This window comes from Pseudomassariella vexata (genome assembly GCF_002105095.1).
Source record: "Pseudomassariella vexata strain CBS 129021 chromosome Unknown BCR38scaffold_8, whole genome shotgun sequence".
NCBI classification, from domain to species: Eukaryota; Fungi; Ascomycota; class Sordariomycetes; order Amphisphaeriales; family Pseudomassariaceae; genus Pseudomassariella; species Pseudomassariella vexata.
Window position 1 is genome coordinate 1,605,211 of NW_024467963.1, and position 27,224 is coordinate 1,632,434.

Consider the following 27,224-nt stretch of genomic DNA (forward strand, 5'->3'; position numbering starts at 1 on the left):
CGTGTCCTTCGTGTCTCTATCCCTCCTCCCCTAATGGTTTCTGTTGACTTCGCCCGGGTTCCAATCTGTGCATGCAGTACCCGCCGGTTTGCAGGATGCTGGCCCCAGCGTCTGCGGTATAGTCAGATTCACCGATATAGTAATTTGCATCTGCGTACTGAGCATCAAACTAGACGTAGAGCCTATCTGGTTGCATGCAGTGTAGGAGAGCTGTAGATCGCTTTCTTCTGGAGCTTTGTAGTTTGAAGAGATTAGTGGGAATAATCTATTCAGGAACGGATGGCGGCGTAGTCAGGCTGGAATGTGACGCGAAAACCCCTCTGCTAGTTTAATTACAGACACATTCGCTAGGATGATGTTTCACCATAATAATCCATTCTTTTTGATCCTGCTATGCATTATACAACATCGTGGTCGTTATCTCGTGAGATTGTCAGGTGCGAATAAGCCACAGTGGTTTATAGACCTTGTATAGCTGATGGGCTCCAGTGACGTGCCGGGTCTTAGCCTATGCAAGGGTCGGCCATGTATGAATAGGCTGTTGTGACCCCCGTATCTGAAGGAGGGGTAGCGATTAACTTGTCGTTATTGAGCCCCCTATACTACGCTGCTAGTACCTACCTGGTGACTAGTAAACGACTTCTCTCTAGTACTCTCGTCCTTTACTCTATACTTGAATACCTGTAACATATCAATCGTTATAACCTACTAGAGGGAGCACGGACCGTTAGGTACCAAGAAAGAAGAGTGAATACGCTGGTGGTTCTCTATAGTAACGTGTGTAGACGTCCTATGATCGGCGTCACATTTTTATGGCATAGTCTAAAAATGAACTAAAACTGGTCGCAATAATAAATAACGCCCGATTTAAGAACCTCGCTAGCACCGTACCTGTATAAGTGATTGTTAGCAATACAGGCAAGAGGGTTGTATTGGTGATGATGATTGGACTAAGTCCCACAGGCTGCAGCTACGGAAGGGCTATCTATGTGCAATTGGCCCAAGCACTTTTCCCAGCTAACAGGCGGTGTGTCTGGGGCACGCAACAGTAACAGTATTCAGATAGCCCGTGATGGAATGTGTTAAGGATTGTTCAGGCACGTAGAGATTATTTTGCTGTATTTGTTTAGGTCAGAGTATTAGCGCCCCCCATGGGTACCTGATAGGGGTGCTAAAGGTTCCACCACCGCAGCAGAAATATGTGAGAATATGACTATCGACAGAAAAAACCCAGTCTATATAGGACTGAATCTTGACATAACTGCTTGATACCGCTCACTGTCGGCCCCATACACAATTCGCAAACTGTTCATAGCACAGCTGAATGTATCTGTACGAGATATCCCATGTCGAGTACATGGCATAGTCGTACTCCAGAAGCCTCGGACTCGCTTTTTGTAGCCGAAGCCATGTTTTCTGGTACAAATGGAGGTATTCAGTCCAGCTCGTCGTAACCTGGTGAAGGTAAGCACCCGCTGTCGAGAGAGCAAGTGGTAGCCCGTCAAGTCTTTTTGCAAGTTCGACCACGTCCTTATCTAGAGGCAATAGTTAGCAGATCATTTCACGTTTATAGTCGCAACAACCTCACCATTCTCAAGACTGTGTTGATGTGACGTGAGAGCCAAGATCTCTAGGCTGTCGTCAAGGTTTCTCGGTTTCTCTAGCTGGACAGTCTTTCCCAGCTTAACCGTAGATGATCGCGTAGTTACGATGATAGCTCCCTGGTAGCAGTCGGGGAAGAAGGGCCGGATATCATACGCTTTTGATGTTGGAATGTCTGCCTGGCTTGTATCTCCTTCAACTTTACTTCCCGTGGTACCCTTGGTGGACTCGTCTCTCTGGTTGGCGCTATTCAGTTTAGGGTTGTCGTAGTTGTCATAGACAAGGAGCCAACGGTCATTCCGAGGATCATCAAACCAACGTTTGACCGCCTTCGTGATCATCTTAATATCCCGGTCATCCACAGCCATCTTGATGTAATCTGACCATGGTTGCTGGCGGAGTATCCATTCGGCCACTCGCGCGAAGCTCTGTTGCAGTGACGTCTCATCTGTTGCATTCAGTCAGATCGTGGCGGAATAGTCAGGCTGATAACGCTTGAGGTAAGCTATTGCCAATTGAGTCTTGCCCATACCGCCCAGTCCATGCACGATAGCGGTACGACGCCCACCAGTGTTTCTTAGGATCTCATGGAGACTCTCAAGCTCTTCTGTCCTCGCGACGAAGTGTTCTACCTCCATAACTTCCGACAGGTTGAGAGGAAGGCAGAATTCATTGCGAGAATTATCATCTCGAGCTAAAGTTTCATACAACAGTTAATCACTGAAGAAGCTTAGGGATATTAGTGGTGCCCACCATCGTCGATCCTTGCCGCTACCTGCCACCGCTACCTGCCACCGCGACCGAATACTGTTGCCGGCAGCTCTCATCATGATCATTAAATGTTCCGGCAGGGTAATATATCCGTCATCTGTCCTCGAATTGAACTTGACCATATTTTTGTGGTTCGAATGAATGACGACAGGCTCAGCGTCTGCCTGGCCTGGTACAACTGCTGATGCGCGAGGTACAACCTAGTCCCGCTTAGCATATTCTCTTGTCGGGCGAGCCTGCTACTTACCATTATCGAGAGGCCCAGCGCAGTGGGGGTTTCATACTCCTCGTAGATGAATTTCGTCACAAAGTCCCCGCTGATCGGCCCGTACTGTCCCAGCTGCTTCTGTAGCCACTCCGAGTCCTTCTCTAAATGACGGAGGATGTGGTCATCGGCCGCCACAAAGAGAGAGGCAATATTGGTTAGCAGCTTTCCCAGCCGAACGCCATTGCCGCCTTGGTGTGGAGTGCCCATGAACATAATGCCGTAAGTCGAGACCTTTATAGATCGGTGCTCCGCTAACGCGTTTTTTCGTGAGGCGTCCGAGTGGATCAACGCCTGGACAGTTCAGCATTCAGACTGGTAGAGAGGTTGGAGATAACTAATACTTTTGACGATAATTCCGCCAAGGTTGTGCACAATGAATATGATCGGACGTTGCGTCGACTGGTTCTTGTCAGCTTGGATTACTAGCCCGGTACGACGTTAAGCGTCTAGCCGTTGCTCACATCTGTCGATTGCCGCTTCCGGCATAATTCCGATACCAAATTGAGTGCATGGTCATATAGATATAGACAGCTCACACGAGAGCTGTTGTGAGTGTTCGCATCGTAGCCCTAGCACATGATTCGGGCGTTTGGTACGTCGCTCGGAAGGAGATCGCGGAGCCAATGGACGCCGTCGGATGCAGTCCATGTCTTCTCTCGGTGGCCATTGAGCCCATGGATGGCGACAATGCTGGATGGCACGTTAGACGAGTTATAGAGTGGGAGACGCAGCAGATCAGCTTACTCCACGACAGGGTCATGGCCCTCAGAGACTGTCTCTAGTCCGTAAGCTGTGACGGCCGGGGTTGGTGTAGATTGAGGCGAGAAGTGGAGACCTCGGATTGGGCCCTCCGGGACTTGGACGCCCAATTGAAAAACTTCGAAGGCATCGCAACATACAATATCTCTTGTAGGTAGGGTAATTGCAGGCACCTTTGTTCTTCACTTCGCGACGGTTCAAGTTCAGATATCACACAGGATACCAAACAATGAAAAGAACACAGTAAGACGAAACTTTCCAGAAGATCATTGTCGTAGCCGCCAGCCTCATGCGGCTGAAATCTACTGTTTGGTCCTTGGCCGGTGGGTGGGCAAGGATGGGATTGCAAGAGAGTTTCGCAACCCCATCGCGGGCTAAATGGAATATGCATAAAAGCTTGCCAGGGAGATCAGGATACGCATTGACTACCAGGACAAGATCTGGTTTGTATACACCCTATAACTTGAGGCGAAGATGGCTCGCAGCGAATCACTACTTTGTATATGGTTTTTCTTAGTCTCCCTCTCAGCATATCTGAGTATAAGATATTCTAGGCCAGGATGAGTGATGTAAAGCTCCCCGGATCCTGAAGACGGGCTTGTGATGGTTGTCGAACAAGTCGTGCCATCGCTTGAATTCGGCATTGTCGCAATCCAGTGGTACAAATGCGCAGAGCGTCACCCTTCTTCAGCAAGCTAGCATCCTAGTGCTCCTACCTTAAAACATGAGGAGCTGTCTGTGTACATGGTTATAATCTGTGTCCCTTCGAGCTTTGCCTCTCCGAGCATTGCATCTCCGAGCGTTGCCTCTCTTATCGAGATCATTCCCCGCATTGTCACGTCCTGTACGGTATTTGCTGCTCGGTCGAGTGATGGCCTTTTGGGTACCTCTGCAGCAGTGGTAGCGTACGTTTCTGGGCCGTCTAACGTCGTAGGGGACAGAGAAAAGACATCGGCCGATCATTGTACGGCTGCCGGGGTAGACAGAGTGGTTTCAATATAAAGGACATTGGCTGGCGAGGAGCAAGGGCCTGCTGCTATGCTATGCCTTGCGGTAACTTGCTGCTGATCACCCTGCGCTGTTATTCGCCTGTGATTTCAGCAGATCCCTTCTGTAACGTGTATACTGTTCATCACCACCACAAATGCCATGTCGCGAAGGGTAGTTCGCGAATGCTTACGGTTTAGTACTAAAGCGGGATATGATTTAGGGCGAGGGACGGTCCGAAAGTATCTTCGAGGAGTGTGGAGCAGAGGACAAGGCACAACGTCGTTTCTTAGTGCGGAGTAGTGAACGTGGTTCATGCATGGGCCATTTGCTACCCCAGCCTGGCCCGCAGCATGACTCGAAGGACTGTGTAGGACTACTACGTATGTTTGTCATGGCATTGAGACAAACATGTACAAGATGGTTGAATGTTCACTTGAAATAACTGATCTAAATAAATAAATAATATTCAATACGCCGTAGGTGTTAACCCTCGGTACCTCTACAAGTACTCCCTTAAGGGGCTATAGATGATATAGCGGGCCCTTAAGCCGCGTCGGGCGGTTATACAGGTAAACTTGTAGCCAAACGACTACTAAACCTCCTGTCCCTCCCTAAGTCTGTGCTACAACCCCTGCCTGAACTACCGATAAGTGTGGTGATGTGGCACTTAAATTCGTCCTCAGGGGTGGGATGCTGCTGATGTGCAGAAGATGCTCGACTATTTTTTGTCGCGACAAGTCGTAGTATCTGCTAATTCGGGTTCTCGTCGAGCGTATACATCTCAACTATACGCTCAAGTGGATAGACCGTAACGTGGTCTAGACGCTCGCAAGAATCGCGGCGAGAGGGGGTCCGATAAGGGGTCGGATTAACGATTCGAATTCTGGACCGGCTGTCGAGTTATATTCCGCCGACGTAGTGCTTGACTGTCGACTGGCTAGGACGCTCGTAATCCTAAACTGCACCAATCTCCCTATTATCGCTAGGTAGGCGAAGTCAACAAGGTGGGCAGCGCGCCGTAAGGGTTGACTAAACCCCCTTGTGTGTCAGCTGCGGGATTCGAACCCGCGACTCGTCACCGACCCAAGTGGGGGAGGCTCAAATCGGGACTTATCTACCAGCGAAGTGACCAACTACACCAGCCGACTGATCTAAATATGTGTCTTTACAAGTCCCATCTTCACATCCGAACGACTTTTGGGCGCAGTTTGATGCCAACGAATTGCGATTTGGCGAGACAATTGAGACACGATGCGAGAGGCCCTGATTCGAACCATCCCAAACCATCCCAAACGTTCGATGATGCTTGTAACAGAATTTCAACAAGCCAAATAGCAGTATCTTAGGACCAAGGCAGACTGCAGCCACTATAGTTAGCTAATTAGAGCAAGGACAGGAAACGAAAGGAAAGAAGTAAACTCCCCGATACTTGACTCCTTGCTCGAGCTGACGAGTTGGGGCGAGGGTCCTGCAGGCCTTTGGAATCCATATGTTGTTACCAATTATATGATGTTTGCGAATATGGACTGTGTCTTTCACTTGTGCTACGCAATGTTAGACCGAACTGATCATATACTGGTTTTCTGATGTAAAAACAAGGCAAGTACCTGAGGTAAAGAGAAGCTTCACCTTTTATCTCACGACATAATCCACCACAGCGAACGACTCACCAGCTCGTCCTGTCTAACATCATACCACTCCCAATGCATTGTTGATCATAGAGAGCATAACGGCTCTCCTCAAAATCCTCGCACGGGTCTGATCAACTCGGATGGGAAGGCATAACCCGTCAATAACTCAATGCCACGGACACATGCCGAGGATGTCGACGAAACACAAGTGTGGAAATGCCCCAGACGCTCTGGCCATCTTTGAGCCACCCGCAAGCTTGCCTGCCCATTCTTCCAGCATAACAGATAATTCTACTTGAGTCAACGAAGTTGCACTGGTCTAGGGTGGGGGTTTGTTCATCGTATCAAGTTAGTTTCCACCTTGAGGTCAATATATTCTGCGGCTAAAGTAACAGGGAATATGCCTTGAGATTTTGTCGGCTCCCAAAACACCCATGTCGTCCTTGCTATCACAACTTCATGTGAGAAGTGACATCTATGCGAAATTCGACACAATGCATTCCTACTTGGCATAGCCGACGACACAGAAATAAATTTGAGTAGCAGGGACGAGAAGCGCGTGTCTTTAACTGAAGAGGAGAGAAATGTCCCATGTTTTCTATCTGGTTCCCCTAAGATGAGCACTTCCCAACTCCATGTAAGTTACGCCGTCGACCTTCATATCGATGCAACTATACATAACTCCAGATTATGAAGGCGACGAGCAAAGTGCCCAGGTCGCAGAGACCATAACAGCTCTTCATTCCAGACTATACAGAGCCTTTCAAGTCTCTTACGGGTTCTAATAAAGCTATCCGGCGCCAACGCGAAGACTCCGTGGCAGGCTTCGGCAGCGTCATCATACTCATCAGCAGCAAGATGACCAGATCAGATAGATTGGTCCATTCTACACATCCCCTCTGGTGATTGGGGCATTTGGATTAACCGGCCGCGTCTTGACGTCGGGCGTTTTGTGCTAGATCAGAGCCAAGAAGCTGTCGATGGTGTTCAAGACACCAAGAGTAGACGAATTGCCAAACCAGCTCCTGTCTTGGTCTTTCCTCTTTTCCATTCTCTGGGGTTCTTTGTCCTCAAGCAGGTTGGTAGCGTAGAACGGAGGGACCCAAACTGTCCTCTGTTATTTTCGCTTATAAGTCGTATGAGTGTCTATCAAAATATTTCAAACCAAATGCTTCAGATCATCATCTTGGCATTGGAATCAAGAACCAACCCAGAGACCCAGAGACGTGCTCGTTGGGCACGTGGATAATTCTCCGTGGCACTAACGTGGGTGACCAGAATCGCTGAACGCTCCTGAGTCTGATTATATGCCTGGCAGACACGTAAACATCCCTCCTCACTTGCAATCCAAAGCAAGCACAGCAAAACGTACTGTCAGGCAACGCCAGCTTTTGTAACGCGGTTTCGGGTAAGAGGCGGTAGTATTGATGCTGTCAGACACATTGTGGCATAATAAAGGCGAATTAATGTCCTTTGCCATTTTCCTCAGACACAAAGGTCAAAGAGGAAAACTATCAACGTCATCATTTGCTGTGGTGTAGCAAGCCAGCAAAAGAAGAAAAGAAGGATAAGTTGGGTTGAAGCTTTGCGCACGGTCCCCTTTCCTCCTGACCCAGCTTTGAGCTAGCTCACAAGGAGGGGTCCATGTTGTATCGGATGGCGGGGCAGCGCCAACACCTCGAAACCAACATCAAGCTGGGCCATCAACATCGGATTGAACACGCGAGTGTGCGCTTTTCTATTCTTCGAGACGTAACTTAAGACCTGTCACTCCCCAATCTGGGAGACTCTTTTATTTCATCCGCTCACCTGAATCCAACATCCACGATGCAGTCCGGAATCTCAGGTTCGACCCCTTCTTCCATCCCATTGAGCTACGCGATCCCGGTCAACTAACAAAAGATTAAACCGCAGCATCAAAGGAGTTAGTCTCCCAATTCAACACCCTCCTCTCCGACACATCCCTTTTCGGCCTCCTCGTAACCATCACCTCCGAGTCTCTCACGCCTCTCACCACCCTCCGCTCCAAAGGCGGCTTCTCCAGCAGCCTCTCAGAGCTCGCCCCGCACCTGCAACCCAACGAAGCCCTTTACATCATCCTTCGCCGCCACGATGCCGCGCCTCCGTTCATAGCCGTCACCTACATCCCTGATGCGGCCAAGGTGCGGCAGAAGATGCTGTTCGCGTCGACGCGGCTGACGCTCGTGCGCGAGCTGGGTTCCGAACACTTCCGCGAGACCATCTTTGTTACCACGGCCGAGGAGCTGACACCTGAGGGCTTCGAGAGGCACGATAAGCACACGGCACTCGCTGCCCCGCTGACGGAGGAGGAGAGGACGTTGCAGGAAGTGAAGCAAGCTGAGGCGGAGGCGGGCTCGGGTACAGGCGTTAGGGAGATTCATCTCAGTGCTTCGATGAACATGCCAATCATGGCAGAAGGCCTGGCTGCGCTGAGTGAGATGGGAAGGGGGGAGGGCAGTGGCCTCGTTATGCTGGTATGTCATCTTTGTCTCAAGCCTTATTGGATCTATGGAATGCGAGTTGCTAACAACACTTGAAACAGAAAATCAACCCCACCACCGAAAAAGTAGAACTCGTCAACTCCTCGTCAACCCCCTCCTCCTTTTCCGACCTCGTCTCTTCCATATCCTCCGAGGAGCCCCGCTTCACCTTCTGGAGGTACACACACAGCCACGACGGCACCGAGAGCAGCCCCATCCTCTTCTTCTACACGTGCCCGGCCGCGGCGGGCAAGTCCATCAAGTTCCGCATGATGTACCCGCTGATGAAGCGGACTGTCGTCACCATCGCCGAGCAGGAGGCCGGCGTCCATATTGAGAAGAAGTTCGAGGTCGAGGAGCCAGACGAGATCACCGAGCAGTCCGTTCTGGCCGACTTGCATCCCCGGGCTGAGGTCAAGACGGCGTTTAGACGGCCCAAGAAGCCGGGGAGATCTTAGATGCCCCAAGTGTTGGTTCTTATGCTGCCCTTTTGAGGGGAAAGGTTTGGGTTATAGAGACGAGGTAGATAGACAAAAAGGGACATATCGTGCGTCCAATCCTGGGATACAGCTTTACTTTTTCCCACTGTGTAGATCTCTATTCAGCATGCGGGGACCAGAGCATAAAGGCGGAAAGAACCATCGTGTCCTTCCAAGTTACTAGCACGTAAATCTTGTCCGCCACTGACAACTATGCCAACATCTAATAGTGCGGATTTTCCACATCTTGCCTTAGATGCTTCGACTAAGTCTCAAGAACTCAGCGTACTGTCCAGTTTCCACTAGCACCTCGAATGCTGCCGAGCAAAGATTGATGATTTGAATACGAACTCATCCCTAGATCTCATAAAACACCAGCCAAGCTCGACCCGTGAGGCAAGCGTCCCGAGTCAATAATACAGACAATGGGACGGGGCAACGGGACGCTCAAAGTGGACTCCTTTCGGATGGTGATACGGTCCCGGTTCTCGGCGTCCGGGATCTTCTTCAGGCCCATGGCGTTAATACATGATGAATTCCTTCAGTTTCTACTATGATCCATCTGGTGGAGAAGGAATAGCGGTGTAGGGGCATGTTTGCCAATGTCCCCGCGTTTAACAGATTCCGTCGCTGTATCCTGTGCGCGATAGCTACCACCATCTTCAACAGTCTAGACATGAAAATGTGGAATATGATAGTGATATACCAATAACAAGCATCATAAATCGATACTAATTTAGGAAGATTCCTTTCTAGGTTGCAGAATGTTTGTCTCCGTAATTGGCGGCCGCTAGTCAGTTGTCGCACGCAACGTGTCACGCCTGCCCCCTGAGCGGATCGTACCCACTCTCCCCGTCCCGCTGTCCATGTCACTGCAAGGGGATTATCACACAGCCGAGCGGGATAGAGGGAGACGTTTAATAGCTGATTAATGAAGACATACCCCTCTGTGAAAAATAATGATCTGTCCAGTATAAAGAGCTCTCACGCACAGGAGCTATATGTCCTGTTTCCTGATTAGTCTGATCACAGCATCTCACTTCCTCCCTCCAACCAATCACACCTTCTCAAACCTCTAAGACGCACCCAAAATGGCTCCCTTTGGCAAAATCTACAGCTGGCCGGGCAACTTCCGCGTCCAACGCGTCCGTCCTACCTCCCTATCCATCCCCAGCCGCACCCCCTGCATCTGACTAACTCACGACCCAGGCCCAAGTTGTAGCCGAGCTCAACGGTCTCGAGCTCGATATCCCCAGCTTCGACATGGCCAGCAGCAAAACCCCGGAATTCCTCTCCAAATTCCCCATGGGCAAAGTGCCCGCCCTCGAATGTGCCGATGGCTTCTGCCTGGCCGAAGGCGCAGCCATCTGCATGTACCTTGCGGGCCAGGGCCCCATGGCGCCCCAACTCCTCGGCGCCGAAGCGGGACCGCAAACCACGGCCCGCATCGCCGAGTGGACTCTGTTTGCCGAGTCGGAGCTCATTGCCAACGTGATCCCGCCGTTCATCATGGCGGTCCTCAAGATTGTCCCATATGATGAGGCCAAGTACGAGTCCTGCGTCGTGAATTTTGATAGGGCTTTGAAGAGGCTTGACTTGGCCATCGATGGGGGCAAGAAGAGGTACCTTGTGGGGGGACAGTTGACGTTGGCGGATATTATGGTTGCGGGGCCGTTGTTGGCGAGTTTCAATTTTTTGTTTGATGCTGAGTTGAGAAAGGCGTTTCCGGGCGTGGTTACGTACTTGGAGGGGTTGATGGAGAAGCAGGAATTCAAGAACGCGTTTGGGGAGATAACCAAGTGTGAGACGAGGGTTAAGGCATAGACTACCGCTGGTGTTGTTATCTGTTGAAACGAAGACCACTCAGTGTCTAAGATAGACTTGATAGACGAGACTGGAAACCAAATAAAGGATATTCAAAACACCGACTATGAAATCATGTTATGATTGTGGGAGTTGCAGATGGAATACTGGGGTGGCAGGAATGGCTACGGGGATGAGTTGGCAAGTATGAATCAGATGGCTTTAAGCCCGAGACCAGGTGTGAACACCAAACCAGAATGGATAACCTAGCCAAGCTTCGACTATCTATGTCCGAACGGTAAGACACTCCCGAGCTCTTCTGTATATCCTCCATGGCATATCTAACCCACACACCGACAACACGAATTTACTCCTCGTATTTGCCAGTGATCATCACCGGCCCACTCTTCTCCAACTTCTCCTTCAAGAACTCATACACGGTAAAGGTGACCGCCTGGCCGGGAGCAACCCGCATGATCCGGGGGGTGATGCCCTTGTAAAAGGCATGGAATCCTTCTTGCCTGTTAGGATGAATTAGTACTCGTTTAGATGCCTGAACCTCCAACATAGTCTCTCATATCATCAAGGCAACAACATGATCCCCTCATTGCGCCCTTCCCAGCAACGACGAGAGAAGAAAGGGAAGAAACAAAGAAAAGAAACTCACTTAAACATCTCCCCCGCAATCTTCGTAATCCGCTGCAGAGCCGAAACCCCCTCCTCCGCCGGCATCTTTTGCAACCTCGTCTTAATCGTATCAATCGGCGCATTACTCAACGGCCCCATAGCTCCACTGACCAACCCAATAATCGTAGTCTGCCAACTGGGCAAGTTCTTTCCCCCCTCCTCATAACCACCCTGATACTCCTGCAACCACTTCTTAAAATACGTATAAGCGGTAAAATTCACCGCCTGATTACTCCCCTGCCTGAGCGCCGTAAGCGAAACGCCCCTATACAGCGCTCCCACCCCTTCCTCTTTCACCACCGTGTAACACGCGTGCGCCGCGTTGCGGTACTTGGGGATGTCGAGCGGGTCCGCCATGCTGTGGTGTTGGGCTTGGAGCCGGATCTTGATGACTTCCATGGGCGTCACTACGGCGACGGCTTCGGTAACTCCTGCGCTGAGACCGGCCAGGAAAGTCGCTTGTCCTGAGACTATACCTGTGTCGGAAGCGAGCATTTGCTTATATGTTTCGAACGAGGTGAAACGGATGGCCATTTTGGGCACGATGCCGGTGAGGACGGCGCCTAGGCCCTTGTAGAGGCCCAGAGGAGTTTCGCGTTTTATAATCTCGGCGCCGGTTTTGATGAAGCCGCGTTTGGGGGCGCCAGGTTGGCGGGCGCGGCGGGAGAGTTGCATGCGCACTTTTATTGTGTCTGTTGGGGATTATAGTTAGAAGGGGGAGTGACGAGCGCGGAGGCTCAGGGGATAGGGGGAGGTCGTACCGAGGGGATGGCATGCCAGGGCTTCCATCATACCTGCTCCTCCGCCGGCTGGAGGTGTAGATGTTACTCACTTTGCTCCTTCTAGTATAGTTGAGATTTGAGCTGAGCTTACCGATCAGATTCGTCGCCGCCGACGGAGGCCCCTTGCCGTCCTTGCCATTCACAGTGGTCGCCATTGTTCTGTCGTAACTGCGCTTGCGCCCTCTCGTTACAATCGATCCGACAACCTGTCTCTTCTCCCGTCCTGGATGGCGATACCAAAGCTAGACTATACCAGAAACTCAAGAGCTCTCAGGTAAGACAGAAAAGAAGAAAAGCTCGACCGTCTTCAAGAGTATGTCTTAACAGTCCCCACCATCCAAGGGAGCCCGTTAACAAGATTCGAGGTAACAAATAAAGAAAGAGCGAGAAAACCTCCTTTCCTTTGTTTACTTTACTGGAGTGGTAGAACCATGAACGGCAGAAGAGGGGCTAAAACGCAGATGCGAGAAGAAGGGCACGTCGAAAGGAAACTGGACGACTCCGAGCCAACAGAAACATCAAGCCAACCTACCTCGTTCAAAGCTGGGCCTAGGGTTGGTCAGGTATATAACCCGCGATCCAGACCGAACCAGACCAGGCCATGTCAGGAGGTCTGTCTCTCTTCCCGAGAAGCGCCAGTCACGCACCCGACTGACCGCGGCTGACACGAACTCGATCGATTCGACGCACACTAGCCAGTAGTAGGTAGCGCATTGTGGGGGTGTTGCCTGAACTGCTTTACCTGTATCAAACCTTGTGGTCCATGGCAGCCATCAGATGGGCTTGGATGGGCTTTCGCATTGCCGGAAGCCAGACACTCGGTGGACCGGAGCTTCGTTGCCAACCCTGGACAAACCTCAAATGATGCATCTGCAGAAGAACTGATCTTCAGTATATCAGCAGACAACCGAAAACCATTGGCACCCGGCATCCGAGTCCCAATTGAATTTACCAATACCAATTGATGCACATGTTCCCTCCTGCCAACAACGCTGTTGTTTCCGGTTTCTTTAAGGTATGCAGTTGCAATTGTGTTTTCGGCCTGTGATTCCCAGTGACGTCGATAACCGATTTTTTATTTACCGACCGGGAGCCGAGCTTGTGATTTTGCGGGGGAGCCCAGCCGCAGCCCAGTGTCTTGCCTTGCACGTACCGACCTACCCCTGCAGCTGTGCCTCCATCCCCCAATTTCCCCTTTCCCCCAGAAATCGGCTTGTTCCGGGTTTCTCCGGGGAACTGGATTCTACCTATGATTCGTGACCTCAAAGTCGAACGAACAAAAGCTACCTCGGTACATCTAGCATTGAAACCACCATATTGGAGCTATTCTGTGTAGATGTAAGGCGAAACGCAATTGTATAGCAACGGAATGTTTGATTTGTAGTTGTAGTCTCGTATCAGTCATCAAGTGAGACATCCAATACCCGTCCTGGTGTATTCGAGACTCTCGAGGCTTTCCTGTCATATTCTGTCATATTCACATGACAAACACCCCGAATCGAGTCAGCGCTTGCATTTCCCTGCTGCGTCTCACATGTCAGGGCAAAGTTCGTACGTTACGTGTAGTTTAGATATAATGCTCCCATTTCACCAGCTGTTTGAACGCTTACAGCACGTCGGTGATGGCACTGCGGTAGGCAATATGAAATTTTGAGGGCTCATCCATAACACTTACCCCTTACGGGCAGAGCATTCGAAATTTTTATCTTCAGCCGACTATGCTCCCCCATCCAATTATGTCAAGAATATACAGGTCAAATCGACGCCCGCTGAAAGGTGAGATGGAAACTCCCCAAAAATTCAACCTTGTTGGCTGGATCCCCTCCCCGGTCCTCGAGGACTTCCAGTCCGGTATTTACTTATAGTGGTATCTCAAACGCCGTCCCAAGCATATGACAACGAAAAGACGCAAATGATACAGTAGTGTTGCAGTAGATCGACGTCGTCATTGCCGTCGTCCAAGATTGACCTTCGCCATCGTTGTGGTTTTGGTTTAAGCCGGCGTGCCGAACTCCTCGGCCTCGTTCGGATCCGTGTCGAACTTGTACAGCCTCACCACACCGTCCTCGCCTCCGCTGGCCATGCGGCTGTCGCTGAGACCCACGCAGGTCACAGGCCCTTCGTGGCCGGCGAAAGTCCGCTCGCACCGGCCGGACTTGGGATCCCACACCTTGACGGTCGCGTCATTAGCGCCCGTCACGTAGCGGAGGGAATCACCAACGAGGCCCCATATGCCCTCTACGTGGCCGAAGAAGGTCTGAAGGCATCCTTTGGTGGCCGTTTGTGCCGGGTTCTGGAATCCGGTTCGTGTCGGCGTCTCCTGCACCGTATCCTGAGCCGTGTCCCAGAGACGCATCGTCGCGTCCAGGGATCCGGTGAGCATGTATCGTGGGGGAAGTGGTCGCTCAGGGTCTTCCATAAAGGCATGCCCATATGCGGAGCGCTCGTCGTCGATTAGTGGCGACGACTTGTTAATGGAAGATCCATGTCCTGGCGAGCTGCTGCGACCGCTGGCCACTGAGACAGTATCGGCATCCCTCGAGTTTCCATCTTCGAATTCGAAATCATCCGGCAACGGAAGGACTTGCTGGACTTGGCCAACATGGCCCGTGTAGGTGCGGATGCAGCTCTTGGTGTCAAGGTCCCAAAGTTTGACGGTACAGTCATCCGAGGCGGAAAGGAGAGTTCTGGATGCTCCATCGAGCTTGACTTGGTTGACCCAGTCGTCGTGGCCCCGCAGACAGAAAGACTGCTGAGTCTTGAAGTTGAATACCTTGATAAACTGATCCATCGAGCCAGATGCAACCAGGTCTCCATCCATGTGAACGGTGATGACTCCACCTTGGTGGTGAAGGGTGTTGATGCATTCGCCTGTGCGCCATTTCCAGATGCGTACTGTGCCATCCAGACTTCCACTGACAAGCATGCGGTCATCAAATTGAAGCGCCCTGACACCTGAGGTGTGCCCGACCAGGGTTCGTTTGACAATTCCTTTCTCAATGTCCCACAACTTGATGGTATTGTCGTAGGAACCCGTCGCGAGGACATTGTCGTCGAATTGCAAGCAGGTGATGCCATTCGTGTGCTCCCCTTGGAAAAGTCGAATAGAGCATCGACCGTACTTCCAATTGGAGCCAATGGCGTAACGATCTCTGTAGACATCCTTCCACGGTCGAAACCTCGGGCCCACCGCCGTCTGGATTGCAGCTGGTTCGTTATGGCTACTGTTTGTGCATTGCCTTTTGGCTCTGTCGTTGTCCTCGAGCGCAGGCGCATCTCGCTTACCGGGACTTGGCGTCGAGGAGGTGTTGATAGGAATGGGGAAATCGTTTAAGTGGGTGATCCGGGGTTGCCCGTTCCGCATGGCGATCTGTCTTTGTTTCTTAAATGCCTTCAGTTGTTTCGTCTCCAGCTTAGGCAGAGCCCATCCACAAGACGTGCATTTGCGGTTCACGTGCTGTTCGCACAGATGGTGCCACACAACGTCGTCGTTAGCGAGTTGCGACCACCGTCGACTGACCTGCGCGGCTTTGCATAGCGATGCGCAGTCGAGGAAGCAGAGGATCTTGAAGGACAATTCGGTCGGTAGGGTAGATAGAAAGTCGATTTTCAAGCATTCGGACACCTCTCGAGATATCATAGATAATTGCGGGAAACAGCATTGTGTCACCATGCCCTTGAGCATCAACTCGCGGTGCTTGGAGGGCGCCGCCGAGAACAATGCCCACACATGACTGATGGCCTGTTGATCGGCTTGGGGAAGCATCTCAAGTTCCTGTATGATGTGGTATTAGCATAATGGCTTGCATTCGTGACCACTCCAGCCATCTCGAAGTCGACTTACCGTCTGAAGCTCGCCCATCTTGTGTTCGTCGGCGGCCTTCCGGCATTTCGAGTCTGGGCGATGTCGATAGCAAAACTTGCTGTTCGGATCCTTGTTTTTTACGCTGAGCATGGCTGGTATGTCCGGCTTGCCGATGGGCGCGTATATTCCAGGTATGTGTTCCCTCAAGAAAGGAGTCACGGACTGGCCCAACGATTGCGACGGCATGTTGTTAGGCAAGCGGGATGACTTCTCCTGCTCTGGTCGCCGGCGGTCACAGTTATCTCTGGAGGGTTTATTGGTGTCGTCGATCGGTCTCGAGGTGGATGACGCAGGGGAGAGAAGGTTCATGGAAGATGCGGTATCATTGGAGCGTAAAGCCATGGCATCTTGACTCGGAAAGGGGCCGTGGCCACTGGTCAACGGTGGAGATGGTAAGCTCGCCATAGCTGAGTATTTGTTGCTGGTGCCTCATAACGACAGGTATGGCACCATAGAAAAAAAGTTTTAGACAGCGGGTGCTCGCGTCGCACTCATGTCGTTAACAGAGGGCGCCTTGGGCAGCGTGTGCGACCTGGCGGACAACAAATCGATTGAGGTCAGACAGCGCAGAATGACGTGCTGAGCGCAGACCGCCCTGTCCTTGAAATTGCTGGGGATGGTGGCTCGGATATACACAAGACTCAGCAAAGGCCTGTCCTGGAAGACAAGAGATTTTTTGGTCTCGGTTTTGACCGCTTGGGAGGCTGACAAGTATTCGCAATGGCCAAGGTTCGTTTGCGCAATAGGGATGGGGCGGCTATGGCTGGGTAGAGGAGATTGAACTGTCGTCCGGCGTCGTTGTTTGGATCTTCGCTGGTGGTGTTGGTGTAAGTCGGGGCTCTGTGACTCCACTGGGTTGGATGCTAAGTAAAGGGCCTAAAGCGAATTTGGGATTGCGTATTGGGAGCATTTATTGTCTCATAGATATATGATGAATTGTTCATTCCAATGGTCATGGCCTGCGTAGGGCCTGGATGGTCTCACCGTACCACGGGACGACGCACACCTTCGTCCCAAGCAATTGCGTTATCGTCTTATCCCACAGTCTCCGCTTTTTCCTTTGACAGAACCCCGTTTTCCCAACTTTACCGTCCAGATCGGCTGTCGGGATTATCTTCCAGGGTGGGAAAGAGCGGCCCCGATGCTTAACCTTAATTCATAGCCGCCAGCCCTGATGCGGTCAACTGTTGTAGCTGTCACTTAAATCACTGAATCACGGACTCTATCGAGACAAGAATTCGTACGTCCTGTCGTCTCAGTTGCAATCTGCCAATTGTTTGGCCCGAATATATCTTCAAAATTTCCATTTTACAAAAGCATTTGGGCCTTGATTTACATTATCTAGGGTACATTGACCGACGGCCGGTACCCCACGGAAGTCGGTGATGGCACCATCTTTCGTAATTGCGCACAGGCCAGCCCCAGTCAATTTCTGTTTTGCCACGTGGATCTGAAGACGCGACTCGCAAAGCCGACACCGACATCCTATTGCCGGCCCATCGGGCCCCTTTTTTGGAGGCACGAACTGTATCGCATGTTACACGCAGCAACAGGTCGTTGACAAAGACAACCGCCTTTCCTACCCAGCCTTTGCGTGCGAACGTTGCGTCTTTACACATACAGATCCAACCTAGTGACATCTCGTCTCTCATACTCGTCTGAACACGCCCTTGTACCCATGTTCATGATCCCTCCGTAACGTTTGCAATATCAAAGCCATGAGCCACGCTGGGTGTGTCTTTGATTAGAGTTCTGCAGATGAAGTTTCGTCTCTAACCTCTCCATCCTACTAGCAGCGCAAGTACCGGGGCTAGCAAGGGAGATAACACAACAAACTCGACGGGAACCCCCATTCCTCCTCCCAAACCCCGTCGAACCCTGTGCCAAATGAAAATTGCAACAGAAACAAGATTCGCTCTCACGCTTGGGCCTGACCAAATTCAGTGCAATCCCTGAAGCAGTCGGTGGCTCAAAAGCTCGTTGATAGTACATCGTTGCTGCGGGTCCATACAGAACATGCATCTGATGAAGTCCTTGAACAGGTTCATATTTGGGCGCAAAGATACCGGCAGTTCCGGGTGATTCAAAGCGTCGAAAATATCGTTCAAGGAGCGGCGGCTTGGCGGTGTTATCGGCTCATCAAATTTTGACGTTTCCTCGTCGAGGCGAACATATATCTTGTCCCAGATATCTCCTCTCATACGTTCTGGGATTGGCCCCAATAAGGCCATCATTTCGGCTAGGCACTCCATATTCGCCTCCTCGTCGTCTGTATGGGCGAATGTGCAAGCGCGACGTCCCAATAAGAGAGGCTGCTTAGTAACAAGCTGGAAGATGAAAGGGGCGAGATTCCAGATGTCGGCCGGCTTGTCGACAATAGGTGGTGGATCGTCGGATTGTCCATTCTCGACGGGGATGCCGATACGGAGTTCCGGAGGGTAGATGGCGGTGGCTTGAAGGCTCGTCCGCAATGGTGTACCAGCCTGGTGGGCGGCTTCGAGGTTCCAGAGACGAATCTCGAAGCGCAGGTTGCCGGCACTGTCCCACAAATCCTGCCCAGGGCATGTTTTCTCGACGCCCCCGCAGACATATCTAGCCAAATCACGGATACGTGCGCGAGTTTTTATCGGTTGCATTGTTTTGATGAACACGTTGTCTGGAGAAAAGTTGAGCACGACATTCCTCCCGTGCGCGAATCGAACCGCGCGTAGAAGCTGTCTTGTGATTGTCCCCAAAGTATCTTCGGGGAGCTGGCGGTTCGGGAAACAACTTTCAAAGGCTCGTAGACTCATCTCAACAGGCTCCTCGAAGATCAGATATCGGTGCTGGCCCTGGTGATCTACGATGATGAAGTCGTCTATAAGGCGGTTGATGAAGCGGGCGTCACGGTGGTTTGTCTGGCGGCTCAACTCGCGCATCACTTGCAGATCTCGGTCTGACCATTCATGTGCCCGAATATCTGGTCGCATTGCCTTCATGGTGTGGTTCTTCCAGGTACGTATGTCTGTGACCAGCCAATTCGTCCCTAGTGTGGCCGAGTTTCTTCCCAGTGCGGCTCTGCTGCTTTGGCGGCAGACGAAGTACCTGCCATTCAATGTCTTCCTGGGTCGGACTTGAGCAGCGTCAGCATGCCCAATAGTAAAATTTGCCATTCTGGGGGGATACGCAGTGTCAGGGTCACGGACACGACACTTGCGAGGCAGGCACGGTATGTTTTCAGCAAGGACCCTCAAGAGGGGTGGCCCAGCTTGAGGGGCAACGGCCCCCGAGTGGCTGCTCGGATGGGAAGGCTGCACACGGCGCGCTAGATGGGAGACGTTGAGGTGTGGGTTCGGCAGGACGGAAGTTGCGTAAAGTATGACCGAGCCGTCGGTAGTTGGGAATTGGAGATGAATCTAGGAGGACAGGCACAGACGGAAGGGGCTGGATGGAGGAAGAAACACAGAGGCAGCTCCTATGGGGGCCGGGCAGATGGGATACTGCTTAAGGAGTGTAGGACACATTGATATAGCACGGGTTTGGGCGACCACGTTCACCCATTCGACAATCCATACCTTTACCGACTTGGGGCGGGCGCGCCTTGTTACCGTGGGGTCGAAGACACAGTGACCGAATAGACACCTGATGTGCCCAAAAATCATGACCGAGATCAGTGTAGCTCGTCTGTGGGGAGAAAGGTATGAGTACGATATTTGGCGCTAACGCAGCTGTAATCAAGTTTTGAAAGCCTCCGGAAGATGTACGTATATCAGTAAAGCAGTGATGGGTAGAGCGACGGAGGTTGCAAGTGTGCAGCAGAAACCAGAAGGGGCTTAGTTCATTAGCCAGAGATGGCCCGTGTGAAGAGTAGCTGCAGTCTGCAGTGCGGGTCGCTCTTCCCCTTACCCACCTGCATCTATGAGCTTCCAGCCCAACAGAGCCCCACACCCATCACCTGGTGCGAACTCTGTGTGGAGCACGAGGGTAGCTAGCTGCAGGTACCGAGGTACCTCAAAATAACACCGAGTCGGACTATTGTACCTACGATAGGTATATGCAGATTGCGAGGAATGTATTCGGGTCGGTATAACGGGCAGTTGAGTCTCGTTGTCTCGAGGCCATGTGGATGTATTTCAGTACTAGCCTTAATTTGCAAACAATACTTTGGACCGCTTTCGCTTCTGTCCGGTTTCCCTATCAGAAATCTAGGTGCTGGCGACTTTGGAGAGTTCAACGCACCAACACGATAGCGTCGTGGCAGCCACTGGGGATTAGAAGAGCTCTGCTCTTCGAAGTCGCAACACATGAGCTGCTCTAGAGAGGTGCTCAGATTTAATAGGCATACGTTAGTAAAGTTTACAATAAGTTACAGTTAAGCAACTAGTTAACACTTTACTACGGAGAAAGGGTTGAGATCGACGATATGTTTTATTGACGGCTTGCATTGTCTCGCTGTCGACTCTGTAGGACGGCCGGGTCTGAAACAGCCCAAGAACCATCTTCACGAGCACCACCGTACTGTGAAGATATGCATATAGCTTGGCATTTGCACAATTAAGCTTCATGCACTTGTGCCGTGCCTATTCAGATCACATTGCCTTTGCCAGATAACTCACCGCTGTATGTCTCGTATATCTCGATTCGGACATGAAATCCTCGATCATTAGACGTAGCCAGGTAGGTTCATAAGTCAATACCACTTAAGTATTATTTTGTGCGTATTACCTTCGATTCTCCCAAGGAGTACTGCTGTATGCTAATACTGCCTTCCGTGCGGTTTGTGCCTTTGAGTTACCAATACCTGGACATAATCAACCGCCTGCGTTGCGCTATTGAATCCATTGATATCGCAGGGTAGAAACTACAGCTTCAGTTCGCAAGGAAATGTACATAGTACAAATAGGAACCTCCCACGCGAAGCTATCGAAGTAGGCAGTCGAAGTCTCGTCGGAATGATATTATAGACATGCAAAAATGGGTGAAAGTGCAGTGAGGCGCCTGTCAGGCACTATGCTAGCAACCGGACTACTTCAGTAGCGCACCCGTGGCACCAGTCCAACTAACTCCATGATTCGCCACCCTCGATGAATCAAGTCCGTACCTCCGTGGTGATTAACCACTGTAGGAATGGAGTGATTTACTTACATTTAGCTGATTAACCGTTGCCTGCAGCGCCTCAAGCTCCCAATTGGCAAATGGCTGGGCCGATACACCGACGTTGTTGCGTCTGCAATTCTCGGGAAGAGAACCAGCCGAATCAATTAAACCCCCAGGTTTTCGTCAATTGTCATCCTTGGTCCCGTCATTCTGCTGATGCAACCTACCTTCATTGGACCAGCACGGCATGGGTCTCCACTCTTCTGCGGAGTGATAGGGAAAACTTTAAATATGGCCTGGCAGCTTCTGTTATGCCTGTTATGCCTGTTATGAAGTGTAGCTGTCGCCGTATTGATATGCTTTATTTGCCCCAGTGTTCCTTCATCGTCCACCGCGCAGGCTTCGAACTCTTTCACCTTCGTCAAACCCACGACCGAACCGCCACTAAAACCACCTTTCGATCATAACGTTCAGTATTGACTCCGCGCAGAGGCAGTCAGTCAGTCAGTCACTGATCTCGAAAGTTCATCTCGACCGCCGCGAGCCCATTCAATCCGCCAAATCCGCCAAATCCGCCCGATCCGGCTGATCCGGGTCTCATTCGACGGCAGCCGCGACAATGGTGACCACTCGCTCTTCCAAAAACCTCGTGCCGGGCACAACCTCCGCGTCCCCGACACCCAAATTCTGGCACCACGCCCCCGACCGTACAACCCTCTTCTGGATGTGCGTCTCCCTGCCCCTTGTAATTTGGGACTGCGGCTACGTGCTTGGGCGGCCCTACACCATGGAAGGCGGGTTCCTTCACCGGCCCCTCTACACGCCCTACAAGTTGTACGGCGAGGTGGACCATGTGTACGGGTGGAAGTCTTGGGAGGCGCACGACGGGTTCCCGGGCGCCCAGGGGAGCTTGAATGTCGTCGAGACGGCCATGTATTTGGCGTATGTGTGGATATACTTTTCTAGGGGCCAGAAGCGGGAGGGCGTTAGTGCTGTGGGGGAGAAGCGGGTGTTGACGGGCAAGCCTGCCGCGTGGGCGGCGCTGTTGGCATTTAGTGCGGCGGTTATGACGTTGAGTAAGACGGTGTTGTATTGTGAGTTTCTCCCCCTTGTTTTCCACCTCGTTGATTTGAGATTGTGAGATTGCGACTGGAATAACAGCCGTGGCCGCTAATATTTTGGCGCATCGTGTTCTGTGTACTTTCAGCAGCTAACTGCAGACCTACCGAGACAGGGGCCAATGAGTATTTCTCCGGTTTCAACAATATCGGCCACAACACCTGGCAAGATTTGATATCCATGTGGATTATTCCAAAGTCAGTTTTCTCTCCTCCTTCCCTCTCTCCCCTTGTACTTGTGCAGTGCACTTGACGAGATCAAGCGCTATCAGAAAGAGCAAACGAGATAAACAGATGATTGACCTTTCTCAAGCATGGCGTGGCTCGTCTTCCCCACGTACATGATCTACGTGATTGGTGGGGAGATCATCGAGGGCCTCACAGCCGCCTCGTCCTCGACGGCAGGTGGTAACAACGTCAAATCAGAGTGAAGCTCATCCACATGGATGGGTGTGAGTTGTGAAGCTTGGCCGCTTTGACGTTATTATACAAAGCATAAAGTAGAAGACGACAGGGATAGGGGTGATGGCGTGATAATTCGTATTTGTTGGGAGGTTGCGTGCTTGATATAACATTGTATTCATGTAGAAGTACATAATGTTGAAAGGTATTTGATTCTAAATACGTATTGAAATTGAGTTTGGGAACCTTGTCGGCTACCGTGCCAGAATGACGAGCATATAAAATCTGCATGTGATCCAAAATAATATACACGATCGCGTAGTCCGAAATCTGAAATCTCGATAAACCCCTGATTGAACAACATGGACCCGGTAGAAAAACGCATTCACATCCCCTCGCTACCAAACGTTAATATCGAAAACGAATGGTTGTAGGTATCAGGGTTCAATAATCTGAAGCAAGGAGAAGGAAAAAGTCAAGCGTGACCATCAAGTAAGGACAGGCGTCCAATCTCCCTACACCTCCAACGCAGTTTCAAGTGTGACCCCCATCGTTTCCTCCTTTACACATATAACGTCCTTACCTCAATCCCAAACCCGACATTTTCACCTGACAGCCGTGCCCGCAGCATCGTTCATCTCCGTCAACCCACCCAGATCATTATACATTTCCCAAGCCGCCTTAATATCATCCACGCCGCTACTCCTCACATCCACAAGCGCCTTAATATCCTCCCATACATTCGGCGACGGAACCGAGCTCTTCTTGCTGGGACTCGTCGCTGTAACCATGCTCGTACCCATTCCCATTCCCATCCTCTTTTTCTCTGACTTTTTGTTGTTCAGCGTTGCCGCCTTGTGTATATTCAATGGCAATGGCTCGAGCGACTTGCGGTAAGACGAAGACAAGCGATTGTCGCGCTGGACGCTCATAGACCGAAACCGTGATGGTGAGCCCTGGAGCGAGCCGCTGTCTGAATTGTCGGGTGTAGAAATCGGGCCACCGTGTTGCGTGTGCGGACGTGGTGGTGATGTTTGTTCGTACATGGACATTGTCCTCATGGCAGCGCCGTCGATGAAACCAATGTCGCGCACGCGCCGCCGTACACAAACGCTGCTGCGGCGACTGCCCCACGAATTCATAGGATAGGTTGTTGTAGTGGGACTCTCAGTAACTGAGGTGTTTGCCGTCGTACCGGAGCTTCCTTCGGAGTTACTGCTGGCGGTTGAGCTACGTGTATCCGATGATGTCGAAGGTGACCGCGCGGTGGTCGTGTTGTTGTTGATCTTGAGATTTGTGTCAACTACAATGATTTTCAGGCTTTCCTGATCTTGTTCTTGATCTTGCTCCTGTTGAGACAATTGTGTTTTCTCCTGCGGTTGTGTGAACTCGACCTCATTAGTACCATTTCCGTAGCCGTGGACTACGATTTCGTGATATTGTGTCGTGGGTTTGCGTTGATGCTGCGGCGACTGCTTTTCTTGACGGTTGAAGATACTCATCGATCGCATAACGGGGTTAGTCGAGATACTACTCCTCCGCCCAGGTACCTTGATTCCGTTGGACAACTCTGTCGACTCATCGCTGCGCGCAAGAGCGAGATAGTCAATATCCGGTTTGATCTCCGGCGTCATGGGTGGAGTATGATAATCTGTAGTACCGCTCCAGCCCGCCGTAGAGGTAGACGGGTTGCGGGTTATCTTTGAGTTTTGTCCACGAATGAGTGAATGTACTGCCCTCTCTTCCTTCCACGGGGGAATATTTGTTGTCGCTACGCAGAGATGGTAGGGGGTTTCCCGCGAATCTTTGACCTCGGACGGTGGCTCCGTCGCTGATCTTAGAACCTGATAGATAGAATATATCAGAATCCATCTAACCTTGCGAGCATCAATGAGCCCGATGTTTTCTTGCTTGTCTGCTTTCAGCGGCGAATATATCGAATCCTCCTCAAACTTGCGATACGCTCTCACTAGATCATTGTCCAACAAGGCGATCTTGTCCTGATTAGTAGCTTTGAGCAAGGCGACGTGAGCAGCTGCGCGCTGACTTGGGCCGATCTTGACGTCAAAGTGTCGTCCCAACCAGGACATCCTCCGTGAAGACGCCGGCACGGCAATCTCGGGCATCTTTGGCAGCGGATGATCCAGCGTCTTGAACCTCTGCCTCGTGTCAAAGGCTTGCACGCTCTGAAGTGTGCAAATGCCCCCCTGAGCCAAGATCGGGATGCTCTGCGACGGCTCGTAATCATTATCCACTAAGTATTGGAACAACGCCTCAAAATCTACCCTCATCGTGCGGAAAACATCCACTTCGAAGATCGTTGTCCTTGGATCGATAGAGGGCGGAGGATAGTATCCAAATTTAGCCGCGTAGAGACCATTCAACAAGGTCCGGAACCGCTCAAGATGTGCTCGAGCTCCCGGGTAAAGTCCCAAGTAGGTCTCTGATAATTCATCTTGGAGCAGTGTCCCCAGCATGCTTCCCATCTGGCCCAATCTCAAATCCATCTCTACTCGAGCGCGGCGTAATAGTTTCCTCGTCACCGATGACAGGAGCTATTCGATTAGTTTGCGATGGTTAAGGGTAAGTTGCTGGGATGTCTTACCTGATACTCTGGCCCAAGGAATACTTGATCACTCATCCCACAGCAGTGCGCAAAGGCATCGATATAAAGATCGCGGAGCTGAAACACCTCGGCAAGATGGAGAGCCGCGAGAGCATGTGACGGTTGACTCTTAAAATCCAAATAACCCTCTTCGTCCAGGTAACTCATCAAATCTGCCTGGTTGTCCACATCGTGAGTCCGGAAATCATGCATGCTGCGCATGAGGGTAATGAGAGCCACGCCTAGATACTCTCCAACCATGGATCTCCTGAATATCCACGCAAAGAAGTTGCGAGTTGCCAAGTGATACTTGTAAGACTGCTGCTTGTCCGATCTTGGAGGCGCGGGTATGTATAGATCGACACGGTTCTGATTGCTGGTCTTTCGGTAGTACGCACTGATATCTGAGCCAGGCGTGATGGGAATAGATATCTCGCTCGAGATGAAGTTGTCGATCAGCGGATAGCAACTGGCCTCCGTCAATCCAGAGAAAGGAACCTTGAAGGCTGGGCCCCTCCTGGATTGACCTTGTGCGTAGAGATGCACATAGCAATCACCTTCGCGGAACCAGAGTGCGGGATCCTATGAAATTTGATAAGTCAACGCGACCAGAAATGCCTCTGGAGCGAGAGCTTACCCTTCTCAAGTTGTCCCACGCCGCGCTCGACCTTGCCGCACCATCCCACCTCATCACACCAGTATTACTTGTCATTAACCCCTCCATTACTTTGTCCGTTTTCCTCGATTTCCAGCCACGTGATCGGTTCGATACTCCATTGTACAGAGAAAGGTCTCTCGGAAGCGTCATATTCCTCGCGCGTTCAACGATCGGTATTAAGAAACGAGTGTGAGGTGAGTGCGCTCGCCACAAAATAGGATAGCAGGTGTTTAACTGAAGTATGATTCCTCAAGGTTCAGTCCGGATAGAAGCGGATGACCTGGGGGAATGCTGGCAGATCCAACCCTTCAATGACCTCCCAGATCCAATACGTCGATGAACGGGGGCCCCGGTTGATTGGCGCACTCAACTTAGTTGTTGCTTTAGGTAGCGCCCGTCCATTGGTCGTTGAAGTGGTAACCTCAGGAGCCTCATGAGGCTTGACTTCGGGGAAAACGATCACTTTTGACATGCACGATGGAAGACGTCAGACATTGGGGGCTCCCACAAAACTCTGCTGCAGCTCAGCCGCGAGGAGGAACAAGACTTATATGCTGCCCGCCACGCAAGCCGCTCCCGAGACCTTTGGAGCGCGATCGGGTATGCCAAGCGGCTGGACCTTTGCCCCAAGTGGTGCTAACGCCCATCTAACGCCCAAACCTGACTTGGTGTCACCGTGGGCGGCTTGACCGGACAACGCCAGGGTCCTTTGACCCTTGCTAGAATGTGTAAAAATCCTCAAGCTGCTAGCACTGATTTCTGCGATAAAACAGTCACAGCTGTGCAAATAGTCGTGGTAAAGCACCGAAGCTAATAACAGGCCCCTTATACTAGCAAAGGAGCCGAACAGTGGCTCTCGAGGATTTGAACTCTGCAAACTCAAAATGTTGTTGTTCAAATCTCAAGATACGAAGGCCTTGAGTGATTTGCATCTTTCAGTGGTGACGATATCGCAAGATCAGCTAGGTGCCAACCCGCCCGCTGTGGACCGGATGTTGGGGGATCGCCAATCTGATGCAGCCCTCGGTCATCGATTGCAGGTTTGGGGCTGAGGTGGGCCACTCAGCTACTACGGCTGTCTTTTTTAAATCTGCAAGCCGTTGTTCTTCCCTGTCATTTGGCCTATCGATTGACAACTGTACAGTCAAGCATGTCTTCTGCACCCCATTTGGACTTCTCGTGTCCGAGTCCCGATTCATCGCTGCTCAGAAGCCTGTTGCGGTCAGA

At 51.3% G+C, this 27,224-nt stretch overlaps 9 protein-coding genes and 1 non-coding gene across 10 annotated transcripts; 3 read left to right on the forward strand and 7 right to left on the reverse strand.

The window, feature by feature from the left end:
- Positions 1-1,556: 1,556 nt before the first annotated feature.
- BCR38DRAFT_344867 (uncharacterized protein) lies at positions 1,557-2,063 on the reverse strand (the record flags this gene model as incomplete). Its single annotated transcript, XM_040856137.1, has 1 exon — positions 1,557-2,063. A coding segment is annotated over one exon (507 nt), but the record flags the coding sequence as incomplete, so codon positions are not given.
- Positions 2,064-2,264: 201 nt separating this feature from the next.
- BCR38DRAFT_394255 (uncharacterized protein) lies at positions 2,265-3,406 on the reverse strand. The gene is made up of 6 exons (XM_040857608.1): positions 3,386-3,406; positions 3,103-3,331; positions 2,983-3,040; positions 2,621-2,932; positions 2,356-2,573; positions 2,265-2,296 (listed from the first exon to the last, which is right to left on the reverse strand). The coding sequence occupies exons 2-6, from the start codon at positions 3,156-3,158 to the stop codon at positions 2,287-2,289; spliced, it is 654 nt and encodes a 217-aa protein (XP_040715031.1). The 5' UTR covers positions 3,159-3,331; positions 3,386-3,406; the 3' UTR covers positions 2,265-2,286.
- A 2,028-nt stretch (positions 3,407-5,434) lies between these two features.
- On the reverse strand, positions 5,435-5,537 carry BCR38DRAFT_t201. Its single transcript has one exon. It is a non-coding gene; the product is annotated as a tRNA-Thr (tRNA).
- A 2,154-nt stretch (positions 5,538-7,691) lies between these two features.
- Positions 7,692-9,244, forward strand: BCR38DRAFT_227187 (uncharacterized protein). The gene is made up of 3 exons (XM_040854291.1): positions 7,692-7,867; positions 7,936-8,516; positions 8,585-9,244. Exons 1-3 carry the CDS (start codon positions 7,849-7,851, stop codon positions 8,978-8,980), a joined length of 996 nt encoding a protein of 331 aa, XP_040715032.1. The 5' UTR covers positions 7,692-7,848; the 3' UTR covers positions 8,981-9,244.
- A 756-nt stretch (positions 9,245-10,000) lies between these two features.
- On the forward strand, positions 10,001-10,915 carry BCR38DRAFT_371178 (glutathione S-transferase). The gene is made up of 2 exons (XM_040857284.1): positions 10,001-10,146; positions 10,211-10,915. Exons 1-2 carry the CDS (start codon positions 10,093-10,095, stop codon positions 10,823-10,825), a joined length of 669 nt encoding a protein of 222 aa, XP_040715033.1. The 5' UTR covers positions 10,001-10,092; the 3' UTR covers positions 10,826-10,915.
- A 256-nt stretch (positions 10,916-11,171) lies between these two features.
- BCR38DRAFT_344853 (succinate/fumarate mitochondrial transporter-like protein) lies at positions 11,172-12,428 on the reverse strand (the record flags this gene model as incomplete). The annotated part of the gene is made up of 4 exons (XM_040856136.1): positions 11,172-11,325; positions 11,472-12,183; positions 12,253-12,300; positions 12,365-12,428. 4 exons carry the CDS (start codon positions 12,426-12,428, stop codon positions 11,172-11,174), a joined length of 978 nt encoding a protein of 325 aa, XP_040715034.1.
- A 1,838-nt stretch (positions 12,429-14,266) lies between these two features.
- Positions 14,267-16,447, reverse strand: BCR38DRAFT_345539 (sulfur controller 2; the record flags this gene model as incomplete). Its single annotated transcript, XM_040856188.1, has 2 exons — positions 14,267-16,048; positions 16,118-16,447. The coding sequence occupies 2 exons, from the start codon at positions 16,445-16,447 to the stop codon at positions 14,267-14,269; spliced, it is 2,112 nt and encodes a 703-aa protein (XP_040715035.1).
- A 1,631-nt stretch (positions 16,448-18,078) lies between these two features.
- BCR38DRAFT_486123 (kinase-like domain-containing protein) lies at positions 18,079-19,116 on the reverse strand (the record flags this gene model as incomplete). The annotated part of the gene is made up of 1 exon (XM_040863991.1): positions 18,079-19,116. One exon carries the CDS (start codon positions 19,114-19,116, stop codon positions 18,079-18,081), a length of 1,038 nt encoding a protein of 345 aa, XP_040715036.1.
- Positions 19,117-21,417: 2,301 nt separating this feature from the next.
- BCR38DRAFT_436693 (uncharacterized protein) lies at positions 21,418-23,014 on the forward strand. The gene is made up of 3 exons (XM_040860472.1): positions 21,418-22,308; positions 22,449-22,530; positions 22,646-23,014. The coding sequence occupies exons 1-3, from the start codon at positions 21,834-21,836 to the stop codon at positions 22,761-22,763; spliced, it is 675 nt and encodes a 224-aa protein (XP_040715037.1). The 5' UTR covers positions 21,418-21,833; the 3' UTR covers positions 22,764-23,014.
- A 168-nt stretch (positions 23,015-23,182) lies between these two features.
- BCR38DRAFT_227278 (uncharacterized protein) lies at positions 23,183-26,307 on the reverse strand. Its single transcript, XM_040854292.1, has 3 exons — positions 25,977-26,307; positions 25,340-25,921; positions 23,183-25,289 (listed from the first exon to the last, which is right to left on the reverse strand). The coding sequence occupies exons 1-3, from the start codon at positions 26,145-26,147 to the stop codon at positions 23,340-23,342; spliced, it is 2,703 nt and encodes a 900-aa protein (XP_040715038.1). The 5' UTR covers positions 26,148-26,307; the 3' UTR covers positions 23,183-23,339.
- Between the last annotated feature and the right edge of the window lie 917 nt (positions 26,308-27,224).

Excerpts from the sequence above, each read along its gene's own strand:
- BCR38DRAFT_394255 (XM_040857608.1), bottom strand. The coding sequence starts at position 3,158 with ATGACCATGCACTCAATTTGGTATCGGAATTATGCCGGAAGCGGCAAT. Across the intron at positions 2,933-2,982 it reads TGGCGGAATTATCGTCAAAA|GCGTTGATCCACTCGGACGC; the intron begins GTATTAGTTATC and ends TGAACTGTCCAG. Across the intron at positions 2,574-2,620 it reads CGCTGGGCCTCTCGATAATG|GTTGTACCTCGCGCATCAGC; the intron begins GTAAGTAGCAGG and ends AAGCGGGACTAG.
- BCR38DRAFT_227187 (XM_040854291.1), top strand. Across the intron at positions 8,517-8,584 it reads GCAGTGGCCTCGTTATGCTG|AAAATCAACCCCACCACCGA; the intron begins GTATGTCATCTT and ends CACTTGAAACAG.
- BCR38DRAFT_371178 (XM_040857284.1), top strand. The coding sequence starts at position 10,093 with ATGGCTCCCTTTGGCAAAATCTACAGCTGGCCGGGCAACTTCCGCGTC. Across the intron at positions 10,147-10,210 it reads GCAACTTCCGCGTCCAACGC|GCCCAAGTTGTAGCCGAGCT; the intron begins GTCCGTCCTACC and ends CTCACGACCCAG.
- BCR38DRAFT_436693 (XM_040860472.1), top strand. The coding sequence starts at position 21,834 with ATGGTGACCACTCGCTCTTCCAAAAACCTCGTGCCGGGCACAACCTCC. Across the intron at positions 22,309-22,448 it reads GAGTAAGACGGTGTTGTATT|GGGCCAATGAGTATTTCTCC; the intron begins GTGAGTTTCTCC and ends CTACCGAGACAG. Across the intron at positions 22,531-22,645 it reads TCCATGTGGATTATTCCAAA|CATGGCGTGGCTCGTCTTCC; the intron begins GTCAGTTTTCTC and ends ACCTTTCTCAAG.
- BCR38DRAFT_227278 (XM_040854292.1), bottom strand. The coding sequence starts at position 26,147 with ATGACGCTTCCGAGAGACCTTTCTCTGTACAATGGAGTATCGAACCGA. Across the intron at positions 25,922-25,976 it reads CGTGGGACAACTTGAGAAGG|GATCCCGCACTCTGGTTCCG; the intron begins GTAAGCTCTCGC and ends CAAATTTCATAG. Across the intron at positions 25,290-25,339 it reads TCCTTGGGCCAGAGTATCAG|CTCCTGTCATCGGTGACGAG; the intron begins GTAAGACATCCC and ends CTAATCGAATAG.